Consider the following 26,830-nt stretch of genomic DNA (forward strand, 5'->3'; position numbering starts at 1 on the left):
TAAATGAAAGAATAACAATTCTGCCACGAATAAATCTGGGGTGTCCATCTCATTTAAGTTCAGGGGCCATATACACCCAAATCTGGTCTGAAGTGGGCCGGACCAGTAAAATCATGGGATGATAACCTATAAATAACAACTCCTTCCCTTTGTTTTAGTGCAAAGAATGTACATTCTGAAAATGTTCACATTGAATTAACTATATTTTTGCAGTTAATATCTTATCTGTCATTTCTACACTTTGCCAAGTCATTCCACTGGCCCTCTTGGACTCTCTGGTGGGCCAGTGTCTGTATGTTAGACACTCTTGGTCTAGATGTTCCAAATGTTTCTCTGATGAGTTTCAATTGTCCTCCCTTGTCCAGGAGCGGAGGAGAAGATTGCGGAGGAGTTCAGGGAATCCCACGGTGGCCGGGCAGACATGCCTGACATGGCCCTCCAAGCCATGGTGCAGGCTGCTGGCAAGCTGGTGCTCATCGACAAGCTGCTCCCCAAACTGAAGGCGGGGGGCCACAGAGTGCTGGTGTTCAGTCAGATGGTGCGCTGCCTGGACATTCTGGAGGACTACCTCATCCAGAAACGGTGAGGACAGAGACACGTTTCCTCAAAGGGTGCAGAGTGTAGGGATGACCCCATTTAATCCTATAACAAGAACGGGCTTCTGCTGATACACGGGCCAATCAGATGAATGACAGCTGCTGAGTTCACAAGATGCTCCCTGGAAAAATGTAAAGACATAGCAGCAGGAGGCATTTTGATCAATGTCTGTAAAGATCAGCTGTAGCTACTCAGGTACTGACTCAAAGTATTGTAGGTCCTGGTAGGAGCTGCAACTATTAGTTGATCAACATCAAATTAATTGTCCAACTATTTTAATAATGGATTTATCTTTTCATTGATTTTCAGAGAAAGATAATGACTGGTTTGAGCTGCTGAAATGCATTATTAATGTGTTATTTTTGCGTCTTAACTTCAGTAGACTGAATTTCTTTGCTTTTGGACTGTAAGTCATATAAAACAGAAAAGAGAATCACCCTGGTCTTCAGGGAGCTTTGGTGGACCCGTTTCCTGATTCACCAAACAACAAATCGATTAATCCAGAAAATAAGGGAAATAATAATCCTTAACCCTCTGAGACCCACGGGGCCGTATACGATCCCAAATATCACATTGTGTTCAAAGCGTCATAACTTCTCAGCTGTTTGAGCCAGAGACATGCCGTGTTTTTCCTCTTAAACTACAGAAACGGCAATAAACAACTCTATTACGTTTTTCATTGAGAGGCGTTTACTTATTTCGGTGAAACGAATGTGCGTAAAGTTTTAAAAGATGCGGATAGTCTCACCTTGATTCTGGCGCATTGCTTATCGTTTTCTGTTTTATAGATCTATTCTCATCCACCATCTTTGTTTGTGACGTAAAGAGTCACGTTTCTGAATCGGACACTCTGAGTGGATGCAGTCACAGCCAATCGGAGTCTGAATCAGAGGGTTGCCTGTCAGTTCCGTTGTTATGTGTACTGAAACGAGAGCCGGTATAATTCCACGCACGAAAACAAAATAAAAGTTGGAATACTTTCTTTTAGTGTCTTAAAAGTAAACTGAGGTATGGCAAGGAAGTTTACTAGAGCTGAGGCTTTGGAGCTGATTGTTCAAGGTGACGATGTTGATGAAAATTCAGACGAATCTGCTCAGCATGCCATGTGTGATTGTGGACATGATATATATCATGGGTACTCTTCAAAATTGTCAGGAGAAAAAAATGACAATTCCTGGCAAAGAAACGCCCATGGACACTGCCCAAAAGAATGGGCATAACTAATTAACAGAATAAGTTAGAATCTTCTAATCAGTTCTGATACAATGATAATAAATGTGTGCAATGTTCTGTGTTGAATGTTTCTTTCAATGTTATGGTTAGCAGTTCCTTTTAATGAAATAAGTAAAAAGTTCAAGCTCCGTTTTCTATTTATTTTTTATTTATGGGCAAATATCCCCTATTATATTGTATATAAGTCTCTAATGAGTGACATATATCATTAGCTGAGGTTGTGCTGATCTCTGGGATGTGTAACACTTGATTATACTGTAAAGAAATGACAATTTATAAGGCAAAACTCAAATATATACAAAAACGGAAATGTCCTATGTTGGTCTCAGATGGTTAATAATAAAGTCATTATAAGTTGCACTTCATAGTCTTGATTAATTTGTTTGATATGATATAGTGTATCTGGGGGAATGTGACTTCATATGGTAAGCCATAGAGAAGTTTTGGGACATCTCTCATAGTGTTGACTTTTCTGTCATGTCACTAAAATACCTCTCCACCCGTGCAGATATCCTTATGAGCGTATAGACGGCAGAGTGCGTGGTAACCTACGTCAGGCTGCCATCGACCGCTTCTCCAAACCTGACTCGGACCGCTTCGTGTTCCTTCTGTGCACGAGGGCCGGGGGCCTAGGCATCAACCTGACGGCAGCCGACACCTGCATCATCTTCGACTCTGACTGGAACCCTCAGAACGACCTGCAGGTACAATCCTGACTCCCACATTTAGCTCTGCTCAGACACGTGCACAGATGGACCTCAAACTGGGCTCGAGCTTCACTTTATTTAGGATGAGCTTCCAAACAAGTAGAAGCACACATAGTAGAAGTATATGAGCCGTACAATATCAGCATCTTCTCATTGCCAGTAATTACGGAAGCATTTTGCCTGATGCCTTTATGGAGAAGGTGGTAAGAGTTTTGCTTGTTAACATGTGAGGAGAATTTACCAAAATGGACTTCATTTATTTGCATGTATCATGAAATTACCTGTCTTGTAGAAGTGCATGGGTTTGTTTAAAATTAATAAATTGTAATATCCCTTAAAACTGTCACAAAAGTAGTTATCTTAGACATATTTTTATTTAAAAGTAACACAAATCGCCAGCTTGCCCTTTTATTCGGACATTGACCCTGCCCCTCTAACCTCCTCTGCACGTGACTGATTCTGCTTCACTGGACCACCATATCATTAGTCCTCTTCTGCAAGTCATTTATCTGACTGCGTCCTCTTCCAGGCCCAGGCCAGGTGTCATCGTATTGGCCAGTCCAAGGCGGTGAAGATCTACCGGCTGATCACCAGGAACAGCTACGAGAGGGAGATGTTCGACAAGGCCAGTCTGAAGCTAGGGCTCGATAAGGCCGTTTTGCAGAGCATGAGCGGACGAGAGAACAGCAACAGCGGGGTGAGACATCACACACACACGTCCAATATCCCATAGATAGCTTCAGGTGGATTTGTTTGGACAGTGAATCTGTTCAGTTCACCATGAGTCGGAAAGCTATTCCAGAAGCTGAACAACTGTCTCCAACCCAGTTGTGATTTAACCATGACGAAAGCATCAACATAGCGTAACCCTTTGTGTTTTCATGCCAGGAAATATGAATTTGACAGCTACAGTCGCTTCATAGAGCATTTTTTTTCAAAGTAGATTGATGAAAAAAGCACTTTTTTAATATGAAAGCGTCAACAGTTGCGCAGAGCTGAGTAAATGTTAATTGTTTTTTGTACGAGTTCACCATGGATTTAAAAATAATAATCTAGCAAACAATATTCAATAGTTAATTTTTAGTTTGTCACATTTTGTACATAAGTACAGTATTGTATTATATGGGATACTCTCCAACACTGTCACAGGATTACAAATATTCCATTTCCCCCGCGCTGTAAAGTCTTCCTTCTCTTTATACGTTCATGGCGCAGTTGCTCAGAGCTTCGTTTATGCAGATGTTTATGCAGATGTGGTTAGCGGTTAAATCTCAGCTGGGCTGGAAAAACGATAGACGCAACCTTCACACCACGTTGTCAGACCACTCGTTCATCCTTTGTATGAAACCTACTGACGCCAAATAAGCTAAATTGATAGTTTAGTTCAAATATTTCCCGTCCCATGTTTGTGTGCTCTGACAACACTAAACTTTGTCATGGAATCCTTTGTTGTCGGAGTACAGCAGTTGTCCAAGAAGGAGGTTGAGGACCTGCTGAGGAAGGGAGCGTACGGAGCTTTGATGGACGAGGAAGACGAGGGATCAAAGTTCTGTGAGGAAGACATCGACCAGATCCTCCAGAGACGAACACACACCATCACCATCGAGTCCGAGGGCAAGGGCTCTACCTTTGCTAAGGTAAAACCTGAGCATGATCCAACGACTACTGCAGTGAACTCTGCTTCCATACTCAGACATTATATTATCAGTGGAAGATGTACTCAAATCTGGTACTTAATACCTCTGAATTGTAGTGGGGTAGAAGTACAAAGTAGAAAAATGAAAAACTACAGTAAAGTACAACTATCTAAGAATTGTACTTAAGTACAATACTTGAGTACATCTACTTAGTTACTTAAAATCACGGATGTGAAGTTAATTACCGACCTCTTTCGTCTGCAGGCCAGTTTTGTTGCAGCTGGTAACCGAACAGACATTTCTCTGGAGGACCCAGACTTCTGGCAGAAATGGGCCAAGAAGGCTGAGCTGGACATGGATGCCATGAATGGACGGGTACTACACACACACACACATACACACACACACACACATACACACACACACACACACACACACACACACACACACACACACACACACGATGCCAGAAACTGACCATGATCAAATTCGAAAATCAGACAGCCCTGGCGAATATTAATCGATTATTCTCTGCCCCCCCCCCCCCCCCCCGCGCGGGAGGGAAAAATAAATAGTATTTTCGCAGAGCTTGCATTTGACTTCATTTGCACTTGTCAGTTCGAAGTAGTTCCACGAGGAACTCTTCTTTAACGTACCGCTTTGTTCATCTTTAGTTGTGTTGTTCTCACTGTTCTGTATATCGCCAATAAATCAATCGCACGTGTGACGGAGAGGGGGGGGGGCGGGGTCGGTGTGTAGCAGGCTGCAGCAGGCTGCACTACTGGCTTCCTCCAAGTTTACAGTAAAACAAACTGGTGGTGTGACCAATGGCCATTTACAATTATTAATACTATTACTATTATTAGCATTAGTCTATATTTTGGTTGAAACTAAGCCAGGAAAAAAAAGAAACACATAAATAATAATAAAAATATATATAAATAAAATCGAATTTTAAAAATAATTTTCGATTATGGAGACTGTAACGAATATTCGAAAAATCGAATAATCGCTGGCATCACACACACACACACACACACACACACACACACACACACACACACAATGTTAAATCCACCCAACAACGTAAAGAAATGCTTCCTAATACTTGATTTAAAGTAAGGGTGTCCCCTCATAGAAAAGGGGACATGCAGTGGTAAGTAGTCGGTATCACCACAAGCTAGCAGGAGGAAAGAGAGATTAATATTGACAGTTGGGAATCTCCTCTCTTCCTTGATTACCCATGTTTCCCTGCTCTCGTGTGTGTGTTTGAGCGAGAGAGAGTAAGCTGCTTAGCTCCACTTAACGGAGCGCAGATGCCTGGAGGGTACAGAGATATCACTTAGACTACACACACACACAGTTACACGAGCTCGCTCGCATTCTTACACACCCATTGAGTGCTCTGCTAACAGGCATCTTTATTTTCCCGCTCTATTTGTTCACTTTTTGTATCTGTGTTTGTCCTCCTGGTTCTGTGTTCTCCTCTTTTGGAGGGCTCTCCAGCGGAACACTTAATCCAAATCTGCCAGCGAGCAAGGGCTGCTCCCCTGGGATTTCATTGTGTGATGTTAAAATGGAAATGACTGCAGCGCTCTGTGATTATTGTGGAGCTAACTACCGCCCTGTTTGCGCATATTAATGGGATTGCGAGTGGGAAAAAATCTAATTAATTGAACAAAAATGTAATTCATTAGACAACATAATTAATGGCAGTTGGTTTGAGCCAGGCTGAAATGTTCTCAGCATCAGGAATGAAACAAGGGGCCAAACATCCAATTATTCCGATTCTGTACAGAAGATGCCACGGGGTTCACACTTGTCATAGAAGTCCGAATGTACATGATATGTACAAATAGGCCACTTCACAGGAAGGAAGCAGAAGGTGCTTTGCATATTGTTGTTGACAGATTTCAGGCCATCTGTAATTGAAACCTGATTAATCAAATAAAAAAAAAAGATTCCAGAAGGAAAATGCATCTTGGCTTTCAAAAAACACAAACTAAATGTGCTCACCTAATTTGTTTCCAGAACACGCTGGTGATCGACACACCGAGGGTGAGGAAGCAGACCCGGCACTTCAGCAGCGCCAAAGAGGACGAAATGCTCGAGTTCTCGGAGCTGGAGAGTGAAGACGACGAACCGAGCCGACCCTCGTCCAAACCGCGACGGCCCCAAGACAAAGCCCAGGGGTACCCCCGATCTGAGTGCTTCCGAGTGGAGAAGAACCTGCTGGTCTACGGGTCAGTCACATCACTGATGCACTTATCTAATCTAAAGACACCTGCTTTTACCATGTCTCTAAATCATTTAACCATTTCTCCCCCCTTACTGTGTTGTGGTGGTCCCGATCAAATTTGACCGGTCTGTTTTAACTGCTCTTACATAAAAACCATTAATAATCACAACATTTTATTTAACAACTTTGTAGGCTGTAAACAATGTCTCAGACTACTGGTTTACATGAAAAACTGCAGTGCAAAAAGAAGACACTTAAAATGTTTTCCAAAGTTTTGTGGGTGGTTTGATGGATACTGTGGAGGATATCATAAGGCCTAAAAAACACTATTTTATGATTGATGACAGTAGTTAAACGTTCAGATTTAACCCCAGCACGGGTTAAAACGCTTTAAAGTTCTCTGTAGGAAATGCCTGTGGATGATTAATATAATTGCATTAAAGAGGAATGTTTATTAACGTGTGCATAAGAGCGTGTTTTACTACACCATAGCAGCCTTTCAGGACATGGATGCATTATACTGCACACACAGGCCAACTGACACACTTACCACATACAGGGATAATTGTGTGTGTGTGTGTCAGCGTTGTTATTGTTACAGTCTAGTCTTGTGGCCCGAGGCTGTAGGACACAAAAACACACTGTCTGACTGAGCCCGTCCTCTCGCTCAACGCGCTGTTGTCTTTTCCCATCATCCATCTCTCTCTCTCTCTCACTCACCCTCATCCACCATTTTACCTTGTCTAAAATCATCACTCAGAGTAACACTGCGTCACATGGTTCACTGGAGATTTGGAAGCAGCCTTGGAAAAAATGTAGACTGTGTCGGAAACCCTGTCCAGCACATCAGCCTTTAGGATCGCTTACCCTCCATTAACACACACAGGCATGGCTGGGTGGCACTGGCTGGGCTGACTGTTAGATCAAAACTCTGGTACTTGTATGACCTTTTTGTCGGGCTGCAACTACAGATTATTTTCCAAATTAATTGTTTGGTCAATAAAATGTCAGGAAATGGTATAATGTCCATACCAATTTCTTAAAGACCAAGGGGATGTCTTAACATGTCTTGTTTTGTCAATCCAAATCCCAAAGATATTCAACTCTATAACTATAATAGAAACAGAAACAAATCCAGAAATGTACATATATATAACTTGCATTAAAAATGACTCAATTAATAAAATAGGTTGAAAACTGATAATGCACTAATTGCTGCCGCTACCTTTTTTGAAATTAAAATCAGAACAATTCAGTTTACAATCAATTTCTTTGTAAATAAATACATTATTATCATTTATTTGCTTTGCTTCACAGATGAATGCACATTATATAATTAATATGGTTTTTATATCATGTGCATTATAAGTTATGTTAATTAGATTAATCAAAAACGTGGATCATTGGTTTGACAGGAAATTCAATATTTTTCCCGTATTTTACATTTTTTACTGCATTTGAATGAATACTATGACCTGGTAAACAAATGTTGAACAAATACGGTATATCGACTAACAGCTTCTTGTTCTCCATATCTCTTTGCAGGTGGGGTAGGTGGAATGACATCCTGGCTCACGGTCGCTTCAAACGGCCCCTGAAGGAGTCGGATGTGGAGAAGATCTGCAGAGCGCTGCTGGCCTACTGCCTGCTGCATTACCGTGGAGACGAGAACATCAAGAGCTTCATCTGGGACCTGATCAACCCCAGTGAGGACGGGACCACCAAGCTGCTGACCAACCACTCCGGTAACACATGAGACCATACAATCCACACTATGTAGGACTGACCAACATAATACATGGGAGAATGACAATATATTAGATTTTTTATTGTTATTTCATTATTAATGTAATTCAAATTGATAGTTTACCTATCATTTTTTTAATTGCATATCAGAGTTCCTCCTGTCACGGCTGATGGATGGGAGAGAAAACAGGAAGTATAGTTTGGTGGCAATGAAAGTAATAGCAGAGTGTAAAGGCACTTGGATTGGTCACTTAAAGAAAGCGGCTTTCCTCCTGCTGTTTGAGTCCTGTACACTGTCCTTTTTCTCATCCCTCTTATCTCTCACTTTCAATCTTGCCACTTTGGACTTCTCTTTGTCTGAGTTTTGTTATAATACAACCATACTTTGATACTTTTGTCTTATTTCAAGAATTAAAAAAGGGTTGTTTTTTTATTCTCTTTTTTTATATATATATATTTTTATATATATATATACAATTTATACACTCTATACAATCATATCAATATTCTCTTTTAGCATTCTGTAACCAACAATGAAAGCACAGATGTTGTGCTTGATGCTCACAGACCTTTAAACATGCTACAAAATAAGAACAAAGTTATGGGAGTGAACCTCAATGACACTCAACAAGTGGGGCATAGAACAAATGATAATAATAGAAAGACATACAAATCCACTTTAGACTAATGATGGTCATACTTCCCATCTTTTAAAAAAGATTACCAGTTGCTATCTCAAAGCCAAGAAAATCCTCTGAATCCTAAAAAGATCAAACCATCTCAATCCACTGGTAACCACATTCTAGTCATGGATTTCTTGCTAGCAGAACTGAGGATTCAAAATCAATATTTGTTCTTAGAGGAAACCTTTTCTGGTGGAAAAGCACCAAAATATCTAGATTCTGAAAAACTTTTTTATTCAAGTGCGCTAATAAGGTTCATTACTGAGGTCTTATCTCAGCCATTGCTGCCTCATCTATAGAACTGAAACACGCTTTCTGCGGGCTGTGCTGTGGAGCAGGTTCTGGAAATGTTTGAAGGATTACAGGCTGTCGTCTGCAGAAGTCCCCGACCCGTGTCTTACCCTTCTATCTCTCTCTGTCCCTCTCCCTCCAGGTCTCTCTACTCCAGTCCCTCGGGGCAGGAAGGGCAAGAAGGGGAAGCCCGCGGCTCCGACTCCGCAGACGCCAAGAGCTGATTGGCTGGCCAGCTGCAACCCTGACCACATCTTGCAGGAGGACAGCTACAAGAGACATCTGAAACACCACTGTAACAAGTAGGGCTTTCTCACCCAAACGCACCTGAAATGGACACATTCCCTCTGTATCTGTGGGAGCCATTAACAGTTTATGGAAGGATTACAGATTAAAAACCGTGATGGATTCCAAGCTAATGCTACAGGCTTTAAACCAGGACATGGATACAATGTGATCAATTAAGTCTCGCTCTACAACCGTAAATACAACTTTAACAGCCTAAGCAGCCTCCCGTCTTCCTCCTCACACCAGTAGTGGGAAGTACATTTGCTCAAGTATTGTCCTTTGACACATTTGTACTTTATTTGAGTATTTCCATTTTATGGTCTGTCAAATGTCGTACTTTTCACTCCACTACATCTATATAACTAGTTACTTTGTACATATACTGACACATATATGCTGATGAGGTATAATGCAGCACTGTACTGCTAATAGTTTTTCTAGTATCATTTGGTTCACATTGACCAACTACAATACTGAAATGCTGTTGCATGTATAAAAAAAAGCATAATATAATAACCATAATAATATAATACTGTGAAAAGAGCCATTGTGCATAGAAAGTACTTTCACTCTTGATGGACATTTTAGATTATTATACTTCTGTACTAAATATTATTCTGAAACTCATTTGTCTGCAGAATGAGTACTTTTACTTTTGAAACCTTTTGTACTTTTAATAGCAGTGAAGTATTTTGAGACCATAGTATTTGTACTTGTACTTAAGTAAAGGAATACTTCACACACACACACACACACACACACACACACACACACATACACACACACACACACACACACAGGTTTGTTGAGTGGTCAGCTCTCTCTCTGTCCTGTTGTCAGGGAGATATGCTTCAATTCTAAGATTTTCTTTTTTTCTTCTTGAGGGGGAAGTTTGTTTGTTTGTGTGCGTCTGGCCGTGTGCCAGGCCAGGTGCTAGGCAGGCAGACCTGTTGGAAGTGGGTGAAAGACGTGTATACACACACACACACACTTGGGGGTGATTATGTGGTGCCATCTGCTAGGCTGGAGCACAGTGTTGTGTGGCTAATCAGGCCTGGCACATTGATGGATGAGCTCACACAGCCTGCCAACAGACACACATACACGGCAACGTTCGATGCCATTGATACACGCGCACACACACACACACAGTGCAGAATGAGTTGCAAGTGACAGTCTTCATACCCTTCCCCCATCTGCGCTGCCTCTCTAAACTTACTGTTCCCTCCAGCACCGCTCTGTCCTTTCAATTCTTTCCCCCTCTGCTCCTCCCACTTACCCCCCCCCCCCCCCCCCCCCCAACCCTCTTTCCCTCTGTTTTCTGCCCCAAACACAGCTATTGGCATTAAATCCTGGTGACAAATGTTTACAGTGAAGCAGATCACCCAGATAGCAGCTTTTCCAATGTCACAAGTTCAGATGTGACTGTCACTGTTGAGCCATGACTGAAGTGATTCATTTCACTGAAGGACACACTGTGACCGCCAACATCTGTAATTGATATCAACAGAAGATGACCGTCCCTTAGAAAGCAGTTGTAAAGAAAAAAACACTGAAATGCAGTAATGAGTTATAGGACATTTTCCATCCGAGGAGATTTCCATCTCAAATGTGTTCAGTGCTCCTGCAGACTGCACATATACAGCAGTATACCGCTGTATTCTTATTTTTACAAACCCATTTCTTAGAGGATTAGATAATGATCAAATCTACACTAGAGGATCTTCAAGGGTCAGAATAACCTCTGAAAGCAATAAGAAATCTGAAAATAATTCTTCAATGTTTTCATTGCATCTTTAAAAGATTCTGATGGTTTTCACAGTTCATTTTTAACGCATTACCTCAGAAAATGTGTTTATTTTGATTAAGTTGTCATTAAAACAATTGTTGTTTTTGTTTCTGTGTTAAACAACATTTTAACCAGCATGACTTTATTTTGCAGGGTGCTGCTGAGGGTGAGGATGCTGTACTATCTGCGTCAGGAAGTCATCGGCGATCAGGCCGAACGCATTCTGGAAGGCGCTGACTCCAGGTCAGTAAACCTTCTTCATCTTGGTTTGTCCCAGAAACTGTTCCATGCTATAGAGCACTGATTCCAACATTATTCTGCCTCTTCCCTCTTAACCTTCATTCCTTTTCTTTGTTTCTCAAGCTCACTACTCGGTTGCTTTTCTGATCTCAAAAACATGTTTGTGTGTTCACACTCAGAACACCTGCCAATTCATTCAACATGTTCTAATAAGAACTAGTTACTCCAGATCAGCTTAAATGCTTGTACGTTCTGCATCTCCAAATGAATTCCAACCCCAAAAAGAGCTCATCGACCCCCGTTTGCAGCCAGTTGTTTCTTTGATTACATCTTTCTGTGTTTACAGTTAATAGAAAGGCTTTTATGTATTGGATGCATCATGAAAGCCAGTTCATAGATGGATATTTATATGGATGAGTGATGAATTATTACTAAAGTGTATTTTGGCCTGTTCCAGTGGCCTCTTTGGCACAGTTCTTTCTATTCTGACAGATGCAACACACTTCCTTATCTGGGGGAAATTAGCTTTTTACCAGCTTTGACCCAGTTTTTTTTCCTCACATTTTGACAAGCTACTGCTTATTAGCATTTTGCACGAGGCTTTGCAGTGCAAGGTTGTAGATGTGAAGGTTAACTCTACGGTTTTCTTCACCTCGTTCTGACAACTCCTTCGCTGCTCCCTCCATCTTCCCTCCGTCACACTTCTCCTGCCATCTGTCTGTCCCTCTCTGCAGTCCACTTCAGTCTCTCATCATCTCCCATCCCCCGCTCATCACCCTTTCACCCAGATGTGATTGCATTCATAATGTGGAGCACGTGCACTTCATGTTGATCTCTCCCACTCCCTCCCCATCTCTCCCTTCCACCTCCCTCTCGGTGGCTACTGTGACAGACCCCTGTGTATGTATGTGTGTGTGTGTGTGTGTCAGCGCATGCCAGACGTGAGCATACGGGGTACCATCGTGCCAACATATGCCAGGGGGATTTAGCCTGCCAGTCTTGGCCCAGGCGTGTGTGTGTGTGTGTGTGTTGCCATGCTGCTGTTTGCAGAGATAAGGGAGCGTTTCCCTGGTTTCTCCCCTCCTCCTGTCACCCTCTGTCTTTCTGCTTCCATTGTGCATTGTGCCTGTTCTTTTCACAACTTGGTGGAAACACACCACTTTTCCTCCACTCCATAATGGAGAATTGTTTTTTGGTGCAACCACATTTCATCCAGCCTGCAAAACCTTGCTCATTATAACTATTCTAGGTTTGTCATTTACATGCATAAAGAGTTCAACAAATAATAATTGGACTCTAGTAATTATTAAAAAAAACGCTTGTAAGCATAAAGTTTAGGTACTGCGTCAGGGGTCTCCATATATTTCTCTCAAGGTTATATCAATGAAATGGAGAACAATTAAGACCATGGGGAGAATATTGGTAGCATCTTAACTGGAAGGCTGTGAAGAGAACAGGATGTCAAAATAGGAGCACTTAAAGGAGTACTCCGCTGATGTAGCATTGCACACATGACATTGTTGACTCACAATGGACAGTTTTTAAAAAGGACTAAAGTGGATAGACGAGAGCCATACATATATGCTAGCAACAGCTCATTTAGCATGGAGCACAAACAGATGAGCACTGGGCTACAGACTGTTCTGTCCAATTCCCTCTCTTCATTTTCAAACTTGATGTTTTAAGAGCCAACACTGAGGCAAAAAGTGATCAGACTTCCCACAGCTCCATCACTTCTCATTTACCATCTAACACCTGGAAACAAATGATGTTCAAATCATCTTTTCAATATTTCAGTTTACAATTCTTTAATAGAAATGGTTGATACAAATAAAATCATATTAGTAATGGTCATATTTGAAGTGAAGTAATGCATGACCACTGCTTTTGTAAAGATCTGGATGAACATTATAGTCATTTCCAGACCGCAGAAATCAGTCGTTCCTGTTTAGATCAATCATTTTTCATGCATTTTATATAATTGACTGCTCATTTAAATGTGTTGATTTATTCAGAACCTGGACATACTTTGAGAGTATCGAATGTGCAGTTGAACATGTGAACTAAAGAAAACCATAAGTAGAATGCAACCAGATAACTCTGTGTGCACATGAACATTTTGGGTATTCGTTTTTATCTGCAGCTGACAGCTTTTACAATCTGATTACATCACAAATGACTCATAATCTTATTTCAGCCCTTCCCTTTTTTCTTTTTCCCTCTTTGGTTAAAAATGGCGCACCAAAGCAGATTGAACATGGACCAACAGTTTAGTTCTGGTATCAGTGATGTGTGTGTTTGTGCCACAGTGAGCTGGATATCTGGATTCCGCAGCCGTTCCACGCCGAGGTCCCGGCTGACTGGTGGGACAGCGAGGCCGACAGATCCCTGCTGCTCGGTGTCTTCAAACACGGTGAGAAACACACACAACCACATCCTGTATGTACACATCCACGTCTCCCAACGGCAGCCATACATGGCGAATACAAAATGAACATCACACACCCACAGATAACATGTCGACACACACACACACACTCTCAGTGGCTTCCAACCCAGTCAACATCACGCAAGCATCATCATTCAAACTGGGCGAGGGCACAAACACACATAAACACATCCCACCCACTTCTGCTGCCACTGGTTGATTGGTGTTGCTATGGCGATAGCAACACGCAGCTGGCAGGCTCAGTGTGTTATCGTCAGTGTGATTGATGGCTGGTCTAACCATGAGCTGCGTGTGTGTGTATGTGTGCGCGCTTTGCAGTTTGTTACAGGTGTAAATGATACAAAGCATGAAAACAAAGCTCTTTCTAAAGTTAAAATAACATATATTTATCTCCGTTTACTGTTAACCTGCTAACTTGTATCAGCCCCCCCCCCCATAAATGTGACTCCCAGTGTCTGTAAGTTGTGGCTTGAGACCCTCATTCATATTATTTTGCCATAATTGTCATAATTGTTCCATCATTGCCACCCTCTATGATTCAATTAGGACACGCACAGTAATACAAAAGGGGGTTCACCCATAGTTAATCATAATCCTTATTCACTAGGGAGGTCCTTTGGGTGGAGGAGGGCTGACACACACACACAGAAAAGTGTGTGTGTGTCAGCCCTGTAAAGGCCCCGATGAGTTGTATGTGTGGAATAAGGGAGGGGAATAAGGACGGAGTGAAGGGAGGAAGGCTTCTGTTTTGATGCACTCTTTCCTCTCTCCTTTTTCCCCTCCCCTTTTTTCCCTCCCTCTCACCTGCTCTTCAGATGTTCCTCATTCCTTCAAATTGTTCCTCTCCCCCCTCCCTCCTCCCTCCTCCCTCCTCCTTCTCTCCTTCACTGTGTCTCAGTAGGATCTGCACATTCTAATCTGTTCTGCTCGAATGCCCCTAACGGACAAACACACACACAGTTCCTCACACCCACTAGCTCACTTTCACACACGCCATGCCACACACACACTTTTTCCACTTTCTTCTCTCTCCCTCTCTCTGACACAAATGAGCACCTGCAGGCTTACTTGGATAAGCACACGCATGTACAGAATGTAGGCTCGTGTGTACACACACACACACACACACACACACACACTGGCGGGATGTCTGTCTTGTCAGCAGCTGGCTCCTGGGGTCTGCCCTTCTGCTGCTGTTTTTGTCTCCTCCTTCATTTAATATTGGATGCTGTGTGTGTATGTGCATGATATAGTGTGTGTTGAACTGTAGCATCATGTCTGTCTAGGAGTGAGCTAGAAAGCCCAAGTTTTTCCCAGCCTTCTCTCTAGGAGTTTGCCTGCCTGTGTGTGTGTGTGTTGACCTGTAACTGTTTTGAGTCTCCCTGATTTCCTGCCTGGTTACTGATTAAAGCCCCCTGCACCTCCACACATGTTCAAGTTAAAGCCTTTTATTGTCATTATACAAAAAATACAACGAATTTGGAACATGGATTCCACGCTTCTGTGTTCATCTTCTCCTCTTGCTCTTCAGGCTATGAGAAGTACAACTCGATGCGAGCGGACGCCGCCCTGTGTTTCTTGGAGAGGGTGGGCATGCCGGATGCCAAGGCCATCGCAGCGGAGCAGAGGAGCTCTGACATGATGACAGATGGTGTGGATGGGTAAGAGAGCAGCCTTTACTCAGCCCTGCTTTTATTCTTCCATCTCTGTGATTTGTCACATTTTAACAGCAGTTTACACAGCTGCTAGCTTATATGAAGGTTTTATCAGTTTCTTTACTTAATTACTTTGAAATATAAATGTCAGGGATTTAATTTCACCAAATACCTTAATGGTGATTGGAAAAATCTTAAGTTAAACTTTATCCTTATTTTGATTTATATCTTAATTTTTCAACTAATTCCAATATTCCCTTTCCTCTTCTTTGTGTTATATTGGAAGTTAAAATGAGCCATTCTCTTGTCTCTACAGTGAGGATGAGGATCCTGAGTACAAGCCCCTGCGTATGCCTTTTAAAGATGACATGGATGACTTCACCAACTCTCCCCTGGATGACACTGTGGAAGGGGACGCTGAAGGTAAGCTTTGAGTACACCCAGAGGCAGGGACGGTAACAGCTGTTCTAACAGCAGAATCATTTAAGCTTTCTATAAGCAGAAGTTTAGAAGGCTCTTGAGTAAAGCAAACTGTGAAATCTTCTTTTAACACAGTCCCAAAGCGCCCTGTAAAACATGCAAGATCTCACCAACCCATTCACATCCTCAGTGTGTTTTAGAACAAAGATGTTGTTTTGTATGCCTTTTCCGTCATAGCACATAAAACACAGGCTCTTTGCTGCGTGCTTAACAATGAAGCCTAAAATGTATAAGAAGTGATGGAATAATATCACTGTTTTCACTGTTTGGCATCACAGCGCCGTTATTAAAGTGTCTCTGGCATTAGACAGGTGATGTTAGCATCGCTGTAGATGTACTGATTCCACCCAATGGCTGCGATAATAAAAAAATAACGGGAAAACGTATGAGGCTGGTCTTAGAAATGGGAAATAACAGCTAACCTCTTAAGCCCTGCCCCCCGATATCGGGGGAAAAAACGCGTCATCCGAGGAAACAGTGTCTGAGGGCATCTTAATATTTAATAAACTATGAATGTTTTATATCCATGTAACGGGAATAAACTCATCTAACTGATCTTTTTTTTTTTTTTTTTTTAAACCCACAATGCTAACGCTGAGCCTCCGAATTAGCAACGAGCGAAAAATGCTAACAGATTACTGCACCGAAACTCACTCATAAAACCCTTATTTATCCTTTCTGCACATCCAACCCATCGATCTGATCGTGAGATGACACAGAATCGATGGGTACATACATTATCACTATATGAGAACTCGCGACTTCATAAACAAAAACGGACATCAAAACATGTGACGCTAGGTAGCTAAAAACGCTAACATGGCTTACCTGTGTCGTTGTCTAGTCAAAAGTGGTCTTCAATGGCATTAAAACGATAAAAACGCTGCTGAAGTTAATCCATAGGTTAATCCAATGTGTCTGTGTCCCTTTGAAATGATTTCTGATAATCCATAAGCAATAAACCTGCTTTTCCATTTCCAGATGTCAGAGCTAGAGTGTAGGTTCGCTCTGATGTAAAACTGCATGCGCGAAGCCCCCACTTTTTGTTTTTACCGTGTGTGTGGGGAAATTCCCCTTCGATTCTATTGGCTCTAACGGTCAGAAAGAGATGTCAATCACCAAAATCGACCAATGGGTTCCAGAGAAACGGTAAAACCCCCATTTCCACCCAAATCACCTCATAGGTGGAGTTATGTTTGCTAAACCTCTCTAAAAAGGTCAAATGTCACTTGTTTTGCATCAATCTTGATACAGGGTACTTATTATATGTTGTACTTTGGATTCCTAAAGCTTTTAGTCTACCTTACCATCATCCAAGGGTAGTTTTCACTATAAGTAAAAAAGAATTTTTGGACGGACACTATAATTTACAGTTTTTTACTATGTTCAATCTGAACCTGGAACTGCTTTGGTGGGAAAGGGGAAAGTGTGGTTCCTAACTGTGTTCCCCTCTTCTCTCATGCAGCTAAATCAGGTGAGAATGGTCAAAGTGGATCTGCTCTGGGCGGAGCTTCGGGCTCCAACGAGCGACTCTATTGGCCGGCCGCCTCGGCTCTGACTGCCCGTCTGCGCCGCCTCATCACGGCCTACCAGCGCTCCAACCGCAGGGAGCAGCTCCGCCAGGAGGCTGTCAACCGGCCCGACGGGCGCAGGCGGCGGCGCAGGGACTTCCTGCCTGCCATCGGCATGGTTACCGACACAGGAGGAGGGGGGGCAGCCTATATCCAAGATGGAGCAGGGGTGTTCATGACGGAAGGAAGCCCGTATATGGCTAAAGGAAGTGCCTACTTTGCCAAAGGTGGGCAGTTCATGGCAGAGGCGTCACCGGTGATGACTGCCAGCTCCCTGATGCCTGATGGAGCCATGTACTACAAGGAGAGGAGACAAAGGTAGGGCTCATTTAACGTTGCTTGTACAGGAATGGTGTTAAAGAACTGTACCAACAAACATATTTATTTTGTAAATGGACCTTTGCTCACACGTTTTCTCCATCAGATGGACTCGTCGTGAGGAGGCAGATTTCTACCGTGTGGTGTCCACCTTCGGGGTCGTCTTTGACACTCAGCGTCAGAAATTTGACTGGGCTCAGTTCAGGGCCTTTGCTCGACTGGACAAGAAAACAGATGAGAGCTTGGAGAAATATTACTACTCGTTCATTGCCATGTGTAAGCGGGTCTGCAGAATGCAGAACAAGAGTGAAGCGCGTAAGTTACTGTGACACAGAAACAAATGTATTTCACCTCTAAATAACAGCTGTGTGGTTGATGAAGTTTGTTTGTGTACTAGGGTAAAATTGTCTAACATGTATGATTCTGTATTTTACCTCCTCAGAACTCCCAGACCCCACCCTGATCATCGACCCGATCACAGAGGAGCGCGCCTCCCGCACCCTGTACCGCATCGAGCTGCTGCGGCGCATCCGGGAACAGGTCCTCCCCCACCCGCTGCTCTCTGAGCGCCTCAAGCTCTGCCAGTCCTCCCCTGACCTCCCGGAGTGGTGGGAGAGCGGCCGCCATGACCACGACCTCATCCTGGGGGCCTCTAAGCACGGAGTCAGTCGCACAGATTATCACATTCTAAACGACCCCACCTTGGCCTTCCTGGATGCTCACCAGCGTTCCACCAGCCAGAGAGGGGGAGTCAAGGGAGAGACCACCAAAGCGGGGATGGGAGCACCGGACACTACCGGACCTCTCCTCACCTCTGAAGAGCTGGCCAGCGCCGCAGCAGCTGCGACGATTGCTATGAATGCAGCTAAAGAAGAGGAGGAGGAGGAGGAAGAAGAAGAAGGGAAGGAGGTGAAGACAGAGGTCAAAATGGAAACGGAGCAAGGAGACGCTAACAACATTCCATGTAGGAAGAGTGAAACTCCTGAGGAGCAGAAGGAAAATGAGGCAGAGGTCAGAGAAGGGAAAGAGGACATTGCTGCGTCGCCCAAAGAGGAGGAGAAGTCCCAGCCCAAAGTAGAAGAAGAGGAGCAGGAAGAGCTGAAAGAGGAGCCCAGTGCAGAGGGAGAGGAGAGTTCCAAACTAGCAGAGGACGAAGAAGAGGAGGTACCAGAAGAGAAGAAGAGTCTGACTCCTGCTGACTCTCCCACCGCTGAGCTCACAGAACACCCCCCCCCCTCTCCTAAAGCACAACCCGAGCACAAACCTGCAGAGAAAGAGGAGACTGAGGTGAACCCAGAGTCTCCTAAATCTCCAAAGTCAGCTGACACAGAGAAAAGCCCAGAGGACGAGGAGGAAGAGAGGATGGATGAAGATGACAAATCAGAGAAATCCTCTCAGGCTGAAGGTACTGGAACATGTATTTCTCTGACATTAGCTGGAGGTAGGCAGTGTGTTCATTGTTTGTCATGTTTATCACAGGGATGATGACAGTTCTACATGTCGCTCTAACACACTTACTTACCTGTACTCTTGTTTATGATTATCCCATTGGGGTTGTCGTTCTCTCCCCTTCATATGTTTTGAAAACCCTTTTTTTAATTTAGAGTGGCAGCCTAACTTTCCCTCTGTCATCACAGCGAGCGCTGCATCAGAGCAGAAGAACTTTGATGAGGAGAGCATTGCCTCTCTGAGCACGTCTGCCCAGAACGAAACCAGAGATGGCTTCTGCCCCGACGACCTGCCGGAGACCACAGCACTGCACGCCTTACAGGAGCGAGCCTACGCCTTCTCATTCTGGCCCAAGGTGAGTCCAATTATAGCCAGACAAATAAAGAACAGTCCAAAAAAGGCTGCATGATTATCATACTGTCATCATTTGATAACTCTAGTTGTTTCTGCCGTTTTATTAATGGCTGCTCAGCTCCTGTCAATGAAATCAAACAGACCCTGCACATGTTTCAGATTACATCACAGCGTTATGGATTAGTGATTTCAGTCATCAACAACTCTGGTATTTTATAGACTGAAACAATCAGAAGCAGATTGATCCATTATAGAAACAAATACTCCCAGAAACAGGAAGATTATACCCTCTGAGGGTTTTATGTGGAACATCTGTTCAGTGAGTGCTGAGTTCCAGAGAGTAGCTCAACAGTGATTGTAGATATGGCAATATTGAAGCCACTGGCATTAGCTTAAATGATATAAGTGCAATATAAGCCTATAGTATTACTGCACTGTGTTCATATCCAGCACTAGAGCTTTTCCTACAGAGTCATATTACAGCTTCAGACCATAACTGCATGTGTTCGCTTGTATCCAGAACTAATAAACCATTTGTAGACTTCAAGATAATGCAACATGGTATACTGTTACTTTATAAACAAAACCCAGCTCTAATCAGCTCTCTGCCCCCCCAGGACCGACTGATGATCAACAGGATGGATAACATCTGTGAGACTGTCCTGAAGGGCAAGTGGCCTGTCAACAGACGCCACATCTTCGACTTCCCCGGCAACCTGTTGCCAGGGCAGAGCTCCGCCCTCCCAACAGCGGCCGCCGCCACAGTGACCGAGAGCCCGCTGCAGAGGCGGAGCCTCGCCGAGCTCACCATGGCCGGCATCCACACACCGTACAGCGGGAGCGAGGACAAAACACTGTCGCCACAGTTTCATGTGAGTGCCACTCACATCGGTTTATTCAGAAAAATATATATATTCAAAACCTTGTTTATAACTTGTCACTTTTAAGCTTGATAAGATAACATTTACATTATTGATCCCCATTTTGGAATATTTTATGCAAGGCATTGCACATCATGTGAAAATAAAAGCAGAAAATATACAAACACAAAATTATAAACATCTCAAAATAGAACTAAAATATGTTGACGGTGAACTATAAAAATATGTAGACTATCTGGGAAATAAACACTTTGGAGGGCCATATTACAGCAGGATTTTATTTATTTTAAGTGTGTAAGTAATAACATATTAATTATAGAGTTTGAGGATCAGTTACAAACTTAAACCTAATGCTGCGCTATCCTGATCTGTGCTAGTTGCTCCCAGTACTGTGACTCCTGCCGTTAGACAGATGCAGTTTAACTTTCCCCTGATGTTGTAGGAGGACGCTCTGACCCTGCCTCGCCAGAGGAGGAGGAGGAGGAGGAAGATCGAGATCGAGGCGGAGCGAGCCACTAAGAGACGTAACCTGATGGAGATGGTGGCTCAGCTGAGAGAGAGCCACTCTGCCACGGACACCCAGAGCCAGGCCATAGACCTCACCAAGGTGCAGCCATCGTTCATTCATATCATGCAGAACGACAAAGAACTAATACTGTAGTCAAACTAAAACTGATGTGATGTGTTGTTCAGGGTATGCACCATCATCATAAGGCTGCTCCCTCATTGGCCGGCTTTCCCAGCGCCCTGGCGACAAGCCCCTCCCTCAAAGCCCAGATGGAGTTGCTGCTGCAAGCCCCGCCCTCTGCGCACAGAGCCAATGGTTCACTGGAGGCTGACCTGCCAATCATGAGGAGGAGGCGGGGCCGCAGGAAAAATGTTGAAGGCCTGGAGCTGCTGTTCATGGGCAACAAGAGAGCAGGAGGGGTAAGCAGTGTGTTTAACAAGCAGGACAGATTTCAGTGTTGCACAACAGTTTGTCAATGTTCCTTCTCCCCTGCTCTCCGTCAGGATGATGGTGATGGGACGAAGGCTTCAGGTGTGGAGGGGCTTCAGGATGCTGCCCGTGCCCACAGACCCCTCCCCGTCCCAGAGCAGAGCCCCAGTGCCAGGTCTCTGGCCTCTGGCAGTATGGAGGAGGAGGAGGCTGCCGTCTCCAACAAAGAGCTGGGGGAGTGGCTGAGGCAGCACCCCACCTACACCATGGACATGGCTGCTTTCACACCAGTACGGCCCCTCTTTACATTTATCCATCTTCTTCACCTTAAATCCTTTCTTAGTGTAACCAGAAGCATCATATCTGTTGTTTTCTTGCCTGCCTTTCTCAGCCTCTAGTTATTCACACCTTTGTATTTGTGTCTTCCCACAACAGAAGAGCGAGGATGTACTGCTGTCTCAGTTTTCTAAGCCCAAGCAGAAACGCCATCGCTGTCGAAACCCAAACAAGATCGACATCAACACCCTGACTGGAGAGGAGAGGGTGCCTGTGGTGAACAGACGCAACGGACGCAAGGTGCAGTGAATACCTGAGCACCACTGCCTACATGTTGAAACTGAATTGATTTTCCAAGGTAAACTCATTTAATCTTCCTCTTCCTCAGATGGGCGGGGCCATGGCTCCACCAATGAAGGAGCTTCCCCGATGGTTACTGGAGAACACAGAGTATTCCATCGCCCCTGATTGGACAGACATCGTGAAACAGTCGGTTAGTAAGAGAGATAAAACCTGTCAATAATGACTAACTGTTTATAAGAAGTCTCTGTTACACCATCTCTGTTTCCTGTAAGCCCTCTGAGCCCAGTCCTCTCACTTTCTATGCGAGTAGTTTGTTTTCTAACCTGAGGTCCTCCTCCCTGCAGGGTTTCCTCCCAGAAGCCATGTTTGACCGTCTCCTGACCGGCCCTGTGGTCAGAGAGGAGGGCGTCCGCCGCAGAGGAAGAAGACCCAAATCTGAGATCGCCAAGGCAGCTGCAGCCGCTCAGGCTGCGGCTGCAGCTCAGGCTGCACAGGTCTCTCTGCTGTCTGCTGCTTCATCTGCAGGTACACTCACACTCACACTCACACAACTCACACACTCACACACACTCACACGCACTCACACAACTCACCACCACTCAACCACTCACACACGCACACCACTTCACCACACTCACACACCACACACACACACACGAACATATCGCACTCACACACACCACACACACACACGGCACACACGCACACACGCACACACTCACTACACTCACGACACTCACACACTCCACACACCTCACACTCACCACTCACACACTCACACACGCACACCACGGCGGCACACGCGCACCACTCTGCACACTCTCACCACGCTCAGCACAACGCACCACACGCACACACGTCAGCACGCACACACGCGCACTACGCGCACCACACTGCACACACGCTCCGACCACGCGCCACACACTCACACACTCACTTCACGACTACGCACACACGCACACGCACCACACGCACACACACACTCACGCACACCACTGCACGCACACACGCACACACGCCACACACTGCGCACACTGGCGCACACTCACACCACGCACACACTCACACAGCCACACACTACCACACACACACACGCACACAGCACACACGCACACACGACACGCACACACACGCACACACGCACACACGCGCACACGCACACGCGCAGCACACGCGCACACGCACACACGCAATCCCCACACTCCACGGCACACGCGCACACGCTCACACGCTACACACTCACACAGCACTCACAACGCACCACGCACACACACACACACACACACACTCATCACACACTCAACACACTCATCACACACTCAATACACACTCACACACCACAACTCACACTCACAAACTCACAACTCTCACACACTCTCACACACTCCACACTCACACACTCACAACACTCACACCACTCTCACACTCACACACACTCACACCACTCACACACTCACACTATAAGACTATTCAAGAAGAAACAGAGTAGAATAAACCAATGTGCAAGTAGTGCAGGAGAAGTCAAATAAATACAATAAGCTAAATGTTGCAGAGAAAGTGACCAATAAATACAGGAGTACATATAGAATGTTCTGAAGGGTTGTAGATGTTCCTCTGAAACTGTGTGTGTGTGTGCAGGAGGCATCAACCCTCTGCTGCTGAGCAGTCTGTTTGGGGGCATGGACCTGTCCTCCCTGCAGAGCCTGCAGTCTCTTCAGCTGGCTGCCGGGCTGATGGGCTTCCCCCACCCCTCGGACCCCAAGCAGGCGGCTGCCAGCGCCGCCGCCTCCATGCTGCCCCTCATGCTGCCCGGGATGGGGGGCCTGCCCAACATGGCCGCCCTCCCTAACATGTTCAGCCTGGGCGGGCTGTTTGGCGGGAACCTGGCCACGGTGGCAGCTGTCGCCGCTGCATCCAGCCCCCGCGCTGCGACGTCCCAGAACAGCAACGGAACCATGCAGGGTGAGGGGGGGGACGGAGAGGGGGAAGACTATGACGAGGAGGAGGCAGTGGAGGAGGTGGAGGCTAATAGTGAGAGAGCCGCGAAGAAGGCGAGGAAGAGGAGGAGGCGGGAGCAGGCAGGAAGTGATGTCACTGCTCAGACCCTCGCTGCTGACTCGTCAGTGGCCTCCATCAATGGGGACGCCGCCGCCTTGCTGGCTGCAGCGGGCATGTCGGCCAGCTCTCTGGCCTTCAACCCCTTCCTGCTGTCCACCATGGCCCCCGGCCTGCTCTACCCCTCCATGTTCCTGCCTCCAGGCCTGGGGGGGCTCAGCCTACCGGGCTTCCCCTCCGCCTCCACCCTGGCCGAGCTGCAGAGCGCCATGGCCGGAGCTCTGGGGGGCAACGCCCTGACCACAACCCTCCCCAGTAACCAGGAGAGGAAGGGGGGGCTTAAAGCTGCTGCAGAGGAGGAGGAGGAGGAGGAGGGGGAAGACAGTGACTTGGCTGAGGAGAAAGACGGAGCGGAGGAGGAGCTGAGAGGAGAAGATTCAGCGCTGGAGGATGTAGGGATGGGGGAGGAGGAGGAGGAGGAAGAGGAGGAGGAGGAGGTGGGGGAGGCGGCAGGAGCGTCTCCACTGAAGGACAACAGTGACTGAATAGCACAGTGAACCCCCCCCCCCCTCCCCCTGCCACGTTTACACGCCTCCACCAGAAATATCCAAACTGTTATGAATCCTGTTTTTTCTTTACATTGTTGTTGATGATTTCTCACTGTTATTATTTTGACCAGGTGTATGACTATGCGTCAGAGTGGGGTGTGTGTGTGTGTGTTAAGTTAAACCTCTCTGATGGATCATCAGGGAAAACCCTTCAGACCCTTCTCTGCCCTCAGACTTCCCATGTTCCAGCAGAGCTATGATTATGAATGATTATATTAGTGTCGCTGCTGCTCTCAGACTTCACTGGTCGTTTTGCTTCCTTTAACGCCTGGACTGTTAAGTTGTTGTCGGCAGCATCGCTTCACATCGCAAAAAAAACGGCATTACGTCTGACTGACAACGCTGCTGCGAGAGGAATTGTGGGTAATGGAGTTGGAACTGTTCTGTTTCAGAGCAGAGTTTTAAGTTCTCACATATCGGACCAGGTAGACTCTGAGGAGGCAGAGAAACCAGACTGGCCTAAACTCAGTCTCACACACTGACATACTGATCATAAGCCTCACTCACACACACACTACCCCCACAGCTGTTTTCCTGTGTGTGTGTGCGTCACACTGAACCAATACTGTTACCAGTCCCACACTGTCAGTCTCAGTCTTTCCACCGCCGCTCCTCTTCCTGTCTCTCGGTGGGAGGCAGCCTCACGAGGACTCTGTGAATGGACGGGGGGGGGCGGCGGCCCCCGCAGGGATGTGATGTTTCAGGTTTCTTCTTTAAGGGGGCACATGGTTGAATTCTCCCGGTCGCTGCCACATTAAAACCTTTTTGTTTTAGTTTTTTTTTTTTGTTCCTACATTTCCCGGTAGATTCAAAGTGCTGCTCCCTAGTGACCTTGTCTTGGAGACTTTCTGTAGTCACACACACTGACACCAGACCTGGCCTTACAGGACTGACACATTCTCCACTGAGTTGGAGATCCACACGTTTCTTTATGAAGTTGAGCTCAGTTTAAATACTTTATAAATGCAGGAGGTGCTTGATTTGTTTCCATTTCCCCAAGGCCAGTTCAAGTGTCGGAGATAAATCAAGCAACGCGAGTGGTTCACATATTTGATGATGCATTCAAACACACTGTGGTCATCTGAACATTTGCTCTCACAGCCAGCCCAGCAGACAGACAGGAAGAGCCCGGGTCCACTTCCTGTTCGGTCTAATGCTGAGACAGCAATAACCAAGGCAGCTTTTGAATGTTCCAACATCACTCTCCCAACACACACACAAACACACACTATATGAATAACCACAAGTGTCGTATGAATAGAAAAACTAAACTGTAAATGATGACAAATACGTACTGCAATCAATTTTGTCTCACTCTGTTCCTGTTGATGCACTGGTGTTAAAGAGTTAAAATAATCAGGTACCTTTATTACTTAGCTACTTTTCTTGAAAAATGGACTTTTTGTTACTTTTAGCCAGCAAGCTGAAGAGCATTACCTCAAAATTCTTATCTAGCCTTGAAGTTTACAGACATACCATGTAAATGTTTTTTTCTCTCTTTTGGTGTTTGTCTTTTGTGTTTTTTGTTTTTTGGAGACATCATGTATGATGAATTGTAGCTATGATGCTTTTAATAAAAGTTAATCATGATATTCGCCTAGGAAACCAAACCTCTGTGTGACGCTCATTATTTGGTTCACTGTTCATCTGCCCCTCTGACGCAATATGAAGTTTGTCTGGAGCCGCAAAACATATTTGATAACACCGCTAAAGGTTTAAACATAGCTGTACTAAATAAAGAAAAACTAGTTTGTTGCATCTGTGAACTTGTAGATCAAAACTCAAATCAAGTCTATTGTTATTTGACCTGTTGTAACATGGGAAGCAGCCCGTGTTCTGGACCTTTCTTTCATCATTCCATTTGTGTTGTAGTTTGCTACTTTAATTTCTCACAATATCTTTACATTACATGTCACTTGTTAGATGCTTTTAGTGTGTGTGTGTGTGTGTGTGTGTGTGTGTGTGTGTGTTCTACAGCAACTGAGCAAACATAACTTGAGTACAATCCATTGTGCATCATCTGCATTTCCTATGATTTTATGAA

The 26,830-nt window shown here is 44.9% G+C and overlaps 1 protein-coding gene across 1 annotated transcript in view; it reads left to right on the forward strand.

Moving 5' to 3' along the window:
* chd7 (chromodomain helicase DNA binding protein 7) overlaps positions 1–26,396 on the forward strand; it is a 79,846-nt gene extending 53,450 nt beyond the window's left edge. Inside the window, 24 exon segments of the mRNA XM_034118485.1 lie at positions 366–582; positions 2,339–2,534; positions 3,067–3,234; positions 4,001–4,174; positions 4,439–4,549; positions 6,206–6,417; positions 7,959–8,158; positions 9,276–9,435; positions 11,364–11,453; positions 13,760–13,863; positions 15,431–15,560; positions 15,871–15,977; positions 17,500–17,923; positions 18,030–18,238; positions 18,366–19,328; positions 19,561–19,727; positions 20,344–20,598; positions 21,050–21,214; positions 21,301–21,534; positions 21,619–21,834; positions 21,980–22,120; positions 22,209–22,313; positions 22,468–22,648; positions 23,762–26,396. Coding sequence (XP_033974376.1) covers positions 366–582; positions 2,339–2,534; positions 3,067–3,234; positions 4,001–4,174; positions 4,439–4,549; positions 6,206–6,417; positions 7,959–8,158; positions 9,276–9,435; positions 11,364–11,453; positions 13,760–13,863; positions 15,431–15,560; positions 15,871–15,977; positions 17,500–17,923; positions 18,030–18,238; positions 18,366–19,328; positions 19,561–19,727; positions 20,344–20,598; positions 21,050–21,214; positions 21,301–21,534; positions 21,619–21,834; positions 21,980–22,120; positions 22,209–22,313; positions 22,468–22,648; positions 23,762–24,723 — 5,891 coding nt within the window. The 3' untranslated portion in view covers positions 24,724–26,396.
* The last annotated feature ends 434 nt before the right edge of the window (positions 26,397–26,830 follow it).

Source organism: Trematomus bernacchii, unplaced genomic scaffold, assembly GCF_902827165.1.
Source record: "Trematomus bernacchii unplaced genomic scaffold, fTreBer1.1, whole genome shotgun sequence".
NCBI lineage: Eukaryota > Metazoa > Chordata > Actinopteri > Perciformes > Nototheniidae > Trematomus > Trematomus bernacchii.